The sequence below is a fragment of the Asparagus officinalis genome, chromosome 8, assembly GCF_001876935.1.
Source record: "Asparagus officinalis chromosome 8, Aspof.V1, whole genome shotgun sequence".
Classification (NCBI taxonomy): domain Eukaryota; kingdom Viridiplantae; phylum Streptophyta; class Magnoliopsida; order Asparagales; family Asparagaceae; genus Asparagus; species Asparagus officinalis.
In genome coordinates, this window is record NC_033801.1 from 90,184,337 (window position 1) to 90,195,353 (window position 11,017).

An 11,017-nucleotide genomic window follows, 5' to 3' on the forward strand; every position below is an offset into this window, starting at 1 on the left:
CTTTTAACCAGAGCTTACTTATGTGATTCACATGTTTATTTATTTACTTGCTTATTTAGTTATTGATTTATGTTCAAATCCTGAAACTAGCTTTTATCATACAGAATATATAGTTATTGGTTGCCACATTGATCTCATTCTATCAATTGCTCCGAAGTCAACAACTAACACAAGGTAATTTTAACAATAACAAGCTCTTGATCCTCCCCCCAGGATGTCAACATGAACTCAACGATGGACACAATACTATATTAGAAATATATATGCTATTTACTATATTAGAAATATATATGCTATTTTGTTAGGGAATGTGATCTATCACGACCCAAAAAGTAGAAGGTAATTCTGTTGCTTTTTTGTTAGGGAATGTGATCTATCACGACCCAGGATGTCAACATTGATCTTATTCTATCAATTGCTCCGAAGTCAACAACTAACACAAGGTAATTCTGTTGCTTTTTTGTTCATTTCAATTAGGCTCAACTATTTTTTGCAAGGAACAGTCAAATCATGCACCAGGAGGCGATGATATAGATCTTCCACTGTTTGATTTTGGCACCATTGCTGTTGCAACAGACTACTTCTCAGCTGCCAATAAACTTGGACAGGGTAGATTTGGACCAGTTTACAAGGTAAATGTCTTTATCTTTAATTGGATATGTGTTAACCTTGGTGATCATGAGAGGTTATCGGTACACTAATGTAGAAGCACTTGCTGCAATGTCAAAGCCACATCCAAAATATGAAGAAAAAAACATCATATGTCTAAAAAGGAAAAGTTATAGTAAGATACAACTTAAAATTTATCTTAATAACACAATATCATTTGTGTTCTATTCTTTAATTAAAGCGTTCTAATTCTCTGCTTGAGTCTTTTTCCTCTTTTTTGAAGTTGAGACGGAATTTACAATAATTGGATCAATGTCACTCCTTCTCAAATTGATATAATCATCTTCCAATGATATTGATGCAATAGCCTGAGCATCAAATGATTCATCTTGCAAATAAGCTTCAACTCCATTGTCTGTTATCTCACAATCATCTGTATCTGGTGGCATATCATAGGAATCACGGGGTTGTGCTTTAAGAACTACATGCCAATCTTCATTGGCAATATCCTCAACATAAAAAACTTGTGATGCTTAGCCAGCAAGTATAAAGTGTTCATTCATCTTTAGCAAGTGTCGGCAGTTAATACTGATAAATCCATATTTGTCTTCTTTCAAAGCGGTCCCTTTTCCTTTGCCGTGCACATCCCACCATTTACAACAAAATAGAACAACCTTTCTTCTACCAGGATACTCTAATTCGACAACTTCAACCAAAGCACCATAATAATCTATATCTCCACCATCACCAGCATCACCAACAACCGCAACCCCACTATTTTGAGTTGACAAACAATTATCTCGACTTTCTGTATAAAATCGATGTCCATTTATGACAAATCCAGTAAAACATTTAACAATCTTACTTGGACCACGAGATAATGAAAGTAAGTCATCATCTTCTCGATAACTCTGATAAACCTAAACAAAACCAAAATATGATCAAGTCATGGAACATATAATAAAATGAACCAATCAATATACACTGCTAGAATACGAGATTTTGCCGACGGACTTATAGCGACGGAAATTTCCATCGCTATAAGCCGTGTTATAGCGACGAAAAATTCCGTCGCTATTATTCCGTCGGCAAAATAATTTTGCCGACGGAAAATTCATTTTTAGCGACGAAAATTTTCGTCGCTATTATTTTAACTTTAGCGACGGAATTTCCGTCGCTAAAAACATTTTTAGCGACGGATTTGCCGTCGCTAAAAAACTTTTTAGCGACGGAAATTCCGTCGCTAAAAATGATGAGCTGGCAAAAAAATTGGGCGCGGGCGTGCCCAAAAAATTTGGGCAGCCCGCGCCCGAGAGAGGGATTTATCCCAAATCCCTCTCTCAATTTCATTTCCCCCTCTCTCTCTCTCTCTTCATCCTCTCCCCCTTCTCGTTCTCTTCACCGCCCGCCCCGCCGAGCTCCTCGGCGTCGTCGGCCCCAGCGGAGCTGGCAAGTCGACCCTCTCTTTCCCTCTCTCAAGGTACTCTCTCCTCCTACATAGTATTTTTCTAATTTATGTCATTCTAGGGTTTGTGAATGTCCTTTGTGAGATCCAAAGAAGGATCTTTGTGTGGTTTCTTTTAGAACACATGAAGGACGACATCTTATAATCTCTGGTCATATGAGTTGGTGAATTTTGTTTTGGAGGTTGTGTAATTGTCAAAATATTGACTGTGTGAATTCCTTGAGCTCTGATTGGATGTCTTTGATTGGGATTTTCCTTCAAGTGATGATAACGACAGATTGACCACCGATCTGCATCTGTGCACCAACCTATTGTTATTATGAATGTTGAAAATTATAATTCTATATTTTTAACATGTTACTGTAAGATACTTGATTCTGAATTGGCATGATACCATATAAAATCTCTCTTTGTCGACTTAGGCAGTTGTGCAACCACATAAAATCAATGTCTTTGGATCTGTTTTAATTTTCTATGAGATTTTGCCCATATTGTTTTTGATTGCTTTGGATTCACTCTCAGTTTTCTCTTTGCGAATAGATCATATGCCTGGTTCGACGAAGTAGATCTAACTGGGTAGATTCTAGGTGAATCTTTCACATCTATGTCGATTAATTATTTTTGGCACAACACATACTATCATCTAGTTTGACCTATCTCCTTTCGACACAGCTACACACAAACTGAACATTGGTGAACTTTTTTGACTCTTTTACATGGGTGAAATTTTGAAGATATTACAATAGGGGTGGAATTAGAGGGTTTATCTAAGAAATGATAAAGTCTATGTTTTAGATGCGTGTATAAGCGGATACATCCATGTAGTGCTAACAATTTACTCTAAAAAAAATATGAAGAGGATTGCATACATCTAGATCCAAATGAAAGTTGACAAGGTAGATCAGTTAAAAAAATAGGGAGGAAGAAGAACAACAAGCCACAATTGCAAATTAATATATCTATAGTACAAGTTGTGAACGCAAGATTCAAATTAGCGAGACTGAATCTCCAATGATGCGAGGTCCAGATACTAGGGGCGGCATTGTTTACAAAAACCCAAACACGGGTCACCGTTGCCTTCGAAGGAAAATAAATCTATAGGCTAAACCCTAATGATAGAGCAGGACATAACAACAAAAAAAAGATCTTTGCCTCGACCGTACTCAATAGTAATTTTCAAAGGTGACTCGGTCTGTGAGGTATGCATAGGAGAAGAAATGTCGTACAGAACTGAAACTATGGATATTCTACAAAAATCTTGTACTTCATGGGTGATATCTATAGCAGTGATTTTGCTCGGATAAGTCTAATTGGGGATGTTTAGCTTTGTAAATCTCCCCTTTAGACATTTAATACTTCAACACCGTTTGGTGGTAACGAAATCCGAAGTTACAATATTTGGGTGCTATTTAAAAAATTAGTGAAGAGGGCACGCGCAACTCAGGTGCCAAACTCTATTTACGCTTTATGGAAGGGAATGTCACATATTTTGAATATACAAAGGTTAAATGTGTATGTGCTATGTACACAAAATGTTAATAAATAACACTATAGCTACAAAGTTTTTTATGCCACTTTCACAAAAATAGTCAACATTTTATTATAAACTTAGGCTGGGATAAATTGCATGTGATTGTCCTGATTTATATTTTCAGTTGCACATAAAACCTCTTCTGCTCTTTTATTAGCACTTAGCACAAATTTCTAATTTAGTTTTAAATATACATATGTTAAAACCCCATGCACTCAAGAACTGAAAGGGAAATAAATGCTAACAAATGAGCTCATGTGAAGGTACAAATGAGGGAGTTATGCGCAAGTTGCTGTTTATTATTTCTTTGGATACTTGTATTTCTCTAGAGTTTTTAAAATTATACTATTATTCAGTGTCCTATCATAATTAAAGAACAATAAATATTAAATATTAAATATTATTGTTTAGTATTTGCACGTTATTATTTAAACTTCTTATCGAAAATGTGCAAGGATAATTTCTTTGACAAGAATCATAATGATATTAAAATATATATATATATATATATATAGATTTTGGAGATTCTTAATATTATAATAATAATGAAAGTCTGCCCAAGTAAATATTAAACATATTCTAAAGATAAATATAAGTATATATTTCACTTATCTAATTTTAACTTGGAAAGATGAATGGTAGGTAAACCATGTTTTTCTGAAGAATCAAAAAGAGCTTTTTGGTAGACATGTGTTATTTTATTAATTATTTGCATTATATGCTTTTGTTGGATATTCATTATGTTTTCAAAGTATAGATGACAAAAGGATTACGTAAGAAAGCGCTTGAGAGACTTTTTGGTAGACATTCTGGAGGCGACGCACATGCCTCTACGTCAGGTATTTTTATTTATTTGTTATATCTGTACATTTCTATAAACTATTAACATCAGCCTAACATTTTTTTAACATATACTACACAGGACGAGGAGATGCTACACATGACTCGCAGCCACAGGATACATCATGTGGAGATGCTCTACATGGCATGGAGACACAGGCTGATCCTACACCGCATGCGGAGATACCGCCACCACCGCATGCAGATATATTGGAGGAGAGGAGATTTGAGCCGTATAGCGTAGCTGTAGAAGCTGCGGCACTACCGCCAGATTCTATTACAGATTAGCGAGTCCACGGTCCGGCCAAGGTGAAGGGGGATTGGGATTCATATCATGCTTTGCGCCCTATCGTACAGCATAGGTACGAACAAGCAAAGCGTAGATGCCTCGAACTAAAAGGTATGAATAGATTTTTATAGTTTATCGATTATTATTTTAAATTTTAATAGCATATATGGATTGATTCATTGTTTCATCCGATTCATTCTTTCGTAGGTACCGGACGACCTCCTAGGTGCGGCCGCAATGCTACCAAGGAACATAGCCTCATCCCTGATATTCATCGGAGGGCCGTGAACCAATGGGAAAATGGAGTGCCTGTCGGGGCCTTTGCCAATGCTTTCAACAATTTTCTCGCCGCGTTAGCTAGGAGACATGATATCTTCAATATTTTTTTGACATGGAAGTCGCAGCGGATTGATGCGCTGGTGGCTTGTTGGAGATATATATGTGTGAGTCGTTTATTTTAATTTTTTATCATTATTAGTTATTAGTTTATTATTATGTTTAATACACTGATTTGTATCTATTTTTTCTTTATATGATGAAGCGATTTTTCTTTCTTGACGATAATATTTGTGCCTGGACTTACTGCTTCACGCAAATCAATTTATCGTTCAAGAGATGGCGGTTTGAGGTGAAGAAAAAATATTTTGTTCAAATAACAGAAGATTGGGACGATACTGGCATCTTGACGAGCGTATGGATGGAGTAGATTTTTTTGCACTTTGTGATTACTAGGACACGGCTAAAATTCAGGTATTATTCAAGTATATATTTTTAATTTATGGTTTGAATTTCTATATTGTTTTGATTTGACATTGTTTTGCAGGCACAAGCTGAAATAGCGAGGAGGAACCGCAACGCACCCCGCAGTTACGAGCATCACGGGGGCTCCAGGTCCTTCAGCCAGCATTATCATCAGTTGGAGCTTGAGGTATATATATATATAATAGCTTTTAAGTTGAGTATAATTTATGTGTTATGGGTTAATGATATATTTGAATAAAATAGGGAATGGGAGATCTCGGACATTTTGCAGATCGTATTCTGACTTCCTGGAGCCCGAATTACGCCGATGAGGAGAAGAAAGCAAAGAATAAGGATCTGGCTGTAAGTAGCAGTTCATTTATATATTCAATTTCATAAGAATGCATCATTAGTAAGTCGACTTGCCCGGGTTGTTTTGATATATCGCAGGAGAAATTACATGCCAAGGTACAGGAGCAAATGTCTCAGTCTCAGGTCGGTTCTAATACTCCTACCCGGCTAAGTAGAGAGGAGGAGGACTCTATCATCGAGACGGTCATTGGACCGAGCAAGAAGAACAGATACTGGTGGAGAGGATCCGAGCAGAGGCCGCACGAGTCTAGTAGCACCTACGAGTCTGCAGCATCTCCAGGAACACCAGGAAGCAGTTTGTATCAAGACTCGATGGAGCAGCGGTTGAAAGCGATTGAAAATTGGCAGTCACAGCAAACAACATATCAGTGGATTGCGGAGGAAGAACGGAGGCGCTGGGAGCAGAGAGAATTGGAGTTCACACAATTCATGTCGACTCTGTCTCATGAGGCTCAAGAGGCATATAGGAGACGGTTTATGTCGGATCAGGTAATATATATACTTTACTTTTTTTTAATTAAATAAATTAAATATATAATTCTTACTTAGTTATGAATTTTCTTCGTGACTAGATGATATCATACACACCGATACACACTAATACAAACTGTTACACACAAACCCTAACTCTAACCCTAACACAAAGCCCAAAAAATATACTTATAATGTTTATATGTGATTGTGGTGTTGATGGTGCATGTGTGCATAGTGGTGATGGTATTGGCTGGTGGGTTGATTGGTTAGTAACGTTGTGGTGTTGTGTTATGGTGGTCGTTATGTGATTGGTTTGTGGGGGGTTTGGTCGTGGTGGGAGAGGGGGAGGAGTGGGGATTGGGTGTTGATGGTGGTGATGGAAGGGGAGGGGTGTGTGGTTGGTTGAGGGGGAGGGGTGGGGGGAGGGGGAGTGTGGTTGGTTGGTGGGTGGGGTTGGTTGGTTGTGGTGTGGTGTGTAGTGTTGTGGTGTGGTGTATAGTGTTGCGTTATGTTGTGTGTTATTGTGTTGTGTTGTTGTGTTGTTGTGTTATGGTGTTTTGGTATTGTGTTGTGGTGTTGAGGGAATTATATTTATATTTGCACTCTTATTAACGGTTACACACCATTATTAACGTTTGATTTATATTTGCAGGCGGGGACTTCTTCACAAGGTGTAGCCGGGGGTAATCATAATGCAGCTCGTGTTGAGGATGAGGATGAGGATGATGATGATGATGATCAGGAGGATTGATTGTAATTAATTTAACTTTGAAAACAATTTCTTGTGTTGTATAAACAATATTTATTATGTACTGCTGATTGAATATTATAATCTGTCGGGAAACTTTTATTTGTTTTTATTGAAATAAATTTGTGATATATGCGTGAGATTGAATATTATACTGCTGATTGAACATGTTTTTTAAATTTAGTATCGATATTGTACAGGGTTTTTTCAATAATTTTCAAAATATTTTTTTTAAAAAATTAATCATTATTTAGTTATGGATTTTCCGTGGCTAAATATAAATTTAGCGATGGTTTTTCCGTCGCTAAATATGTATTTAGCTACGGAAAACGTGCATGTATTTAGCTACGAAAAATAAAATAATAAAAAAATTAATAATAAAAAATTATTAAAATTTAAAAAACATTAGCGACGGATTGGCAGTCGCTAAATATCCATATAGCAACGGAAAACATGCACGGAAAAAAACTGATTTAAAATTTTAAAAAAAATACCGTCGCTAATTCCATTTTTAGCGACGGAAATTCTGTCGCTAATGGTTTATATTATTTTATTAAAAAATACTGGCAACGACATGGTCGTCGCTAATATCCCGTCGCTAAACTTTAGCAGCGGAAATTCCGTCGCTAAAAACTTAATCAGGGACCCTAAATGTAGCGTTGACATTTTAGCGACGGAATTTGTTTTTTTCCGTCGCTAAAACTTTTAGCGACGGAAAATGGACTTTTAGCGACGGAATTTTCCGTCGCTAAAAGTTGAAAATCCAGCAGTGATATTAAAAAAATAAGGCAAGATATGTACATACTAGAGCTTGGAACCACTCGATAAAGTTCTTATCCCTATCTTTATCATCATAGTGATTTGTGGGTTCTCTCACGAATTCATTGTAGTCCCTACATTAAAATATCATAAATATGATTAACGTTGACTAACTATAGTAAATTTATTAGTAGAATCTTTAACTTTAGTGACTTACTCAATGTGTGGTTGCACTTCATCACAGTTCTTTAGAATATAAATATGAGCTTGCAACCACTCACGTTCATCAAGGTAGCGGGTGGTGGCAGCACCCAATGCCCGCCTACTATGTCCGAAAATAGATAGTTGTGCTTCATTACATTCTCTATTGTCATCTTCATAATTTCTTTCAAGACGATTAAACTTTGTCTCGAAGCCTTTTAGATATCTTGAGCAAAGTGTCATACATTCATCTGCTATATATCCTTCAGCAATTGACCCTTCTGGACGTGCCCTATTTCAGATATATGACTTATAAGTATAAAGCTGACGCTCCACTGGGTACATCCATCGAAATCGAACAGGCCCTCCAAGTATGGCTTCAGATGCTAAATGAACTACTAAATGCAGCATGACATTAAAAATTGAAGGTGGAAAAATCTTCTCAAGCTTACATAACGTCAGTGGAATCTGCTCATCAATTTGCTTTAGTTCATCCACCCTTAATGTCTTGGCACATAATATAGTGAAGAATATGGAAAGTTCAATAATTGGTTCACACACTTTTGCAGGAAGAAGGCCACGAATCGATACAGGAATCAAGCGCTGCAAAAGAACGTGACAGTCATGACTCTTTAACCCCAAAATCTTACGCTCTTTAAGGTTTACACATTGAGAAATATTGGATGAAAATCCATTTGGAACTTTTAACTCCTTTAGAAATCGACAAAATTTGCTTTGCTCTTCTTGGGATAAAGTATAACAAGCTGCTGACATCACAAGTTTATCTCCTCTCTGGATTGGATGTAACTCCGGTTTTAAACTCATAAATATTCTTTAATGTTCATGATTGTTCCCAGCAAACTATCACAAATATTCTTCTCAATATGCATGACATCTAAATTATGTCGCAATAAGAGAGTTCTCTAATATGGCAAATAAAAAAAAATACTTTTTTTAATCCAATTATCTCCCCGCCTTTCGTGTGATATTTTAATTTTATTCTCTGGATGATTGGTCAAGGTGATCCCTATAAGATCTTCCACCTGCTTAAGGATGTCATATCCGGTCAGCTTCGGCGCTGCATACCCTCTCTCCCTAGTGCCATCAAATGATTTCTTATCCTTTCTCCAAATGTGATTTTCATCAAGATAGCGACGATGCCCCATATAGCTCTGCTTGCCTCCATATTTTAACCTGATAGAGTGAGTGTGCTTATTACAACAAGGACATGCTAATTTCCCCTTAGTGCTCCATCCAGATAAATTTGTATAAGCAGGAAAATCATTAATAGTCAAAATTAGTGCTGCATGTAAAATGAAATTCTGTCTCAGAGATACATCATATGTTTGAACGCCTGAGGCCCACAACTCCTTTAGTTCTTCTATCAATGGTTGTAAGTAGGTGTCAATAGCATCTCCAGGACCAGTTAGACCAGGAATGAGCATAGATAAAATAAAATTGGATTGCTTCATGCACATCCATGGTGGTAAGTTATATGGTACAAGTAAAACAGGCCATATGCTATAAGAAACTTTTGAATTTGTGAAAGGCTGGAAACCATCACATGCAAGACCGAGTCTAACATTTCGGGGCTCTTTGGCAAAGCTTTCATGTAGCTCATTAAAGTTTTTCCAAGCCTTAGAGTCAGCTGGATGCCTCATCACTCCGTCCTCAACTTGTCTTTCATGGTGCCATCTCATATCAGAAGCTGTCTTCGAAGACATGTAAAGCCTTTGCAATCGTGGCTTAAGAGGAAAATATCGCAATGTCTTTTGTGGTATTTTTTTACCATTTGACTTTCGCTTGATCTCTTTTCCATGTTTATCAAGTTTCCATCTAGAAGCACCACATCTCTGACACGTATCAAGACCTTCTTCGCTTTTCCAAAACAGCATGCAAGAGAATGGACACGAATCAATTTTTTCATATGATAGGCCAAGGTCTCGGATTAATTTTTTGGCCTCGTCATACGAATTAGGCAGTGTTGATTCCCCTGGCAATAGTTCCTCATTCAAAAACTGGAGCAACATTGAGAATGATTTATTACTCCACCTATTTAGGCTCTTTATGTGAAGAAGTTTCACTAAAGCAGATAACTTTGAACATTTAGAGCCTTCATACAAAGGTTTCTCAGAGTCACCTAAAAGATTGTAGAATTATTTTGCATGTCCATCTGGTTCCTGCTCAAGAATATCTTGACTCGACGTGGCATCAGGTGCAACAACGCCAGTTGAATTATGAAATAAATCTCCAATCATTTCTTGCATTTCATCGTCACTTTGGCTTTCTTCTGTCATTTCTTCTTGTTCTTCATCAAACTCTGAAATGGACTCACCTTGTCTTTCGCCGTGATGACACCAAAATCTGTAGTTTTTAATAATTCCATGAACAATCAAGTGGGTCTTTACCGACTCACGATTACCAGACTTCACATTGCTGCATTTAACACATGGACATCGAATTTCAAAGTCTTCGTCCTTTTCAATAAAACTATCCAACAGCTTCTCATATGCATAGTCTAAGAACTTATCAACCCCTTCTTCATATTTTGGATCAAGTCTACCATAATCTACTAGGTCCATCCAATCTTTATTCGGCGCCATTTCAAGCAATGTACTAAAATTTTCTAAAAAAAATATTTTAACCTCATCAAATACTAAACACAAAGAAATGCTTGTTGAAATGAACAAACTTGGTGTACTCTTTAAAAATGTATGTACTATAACAGCAAAGCAATATGTATTGCAAATTGTTGCACATGGTATATTTCTAGTGGTATATTAGTTGCATCATGTTATATCATTAAGATTAGTAATAGAAAGCACATAAAATATACAATTTAAAGAGGCAATTTTGCGTCAAAAATCTAGCTAAAGAAGATTTCAATGCAGTGCCTTCACAAGGGAGATATGACAACAACATGACATTACAGATGTTATCATTTTAGCCAAAGCATTATATTCTATTCTTTAGAAATTTTTGAATGTC

General features: G+C 36.7%; 1 protein-coding gene across 1 annotated transcript; it reads right to left on the minus strand.

Moving 5' to 3' along the window:
- LOC109821506 lies at positions 855–10,059 on the minus strand. The gene is made up of 6 exons (XM_020387691.1): positions 9,073–10,059; positions 8,359–8,632; positions 8,046–8,244; positions 7,875–7,962; positions 1,199–1,529; positions 855–1,102 (listed from the first exon to the last, which is right to left on the minus strand). Exons 1-6 carry the CDS (start codon positions 10,057–10,059, stop codon positions 855–857), a joined length of 2,127 nt encoding a protein of 708 aa, XP_020243280.1.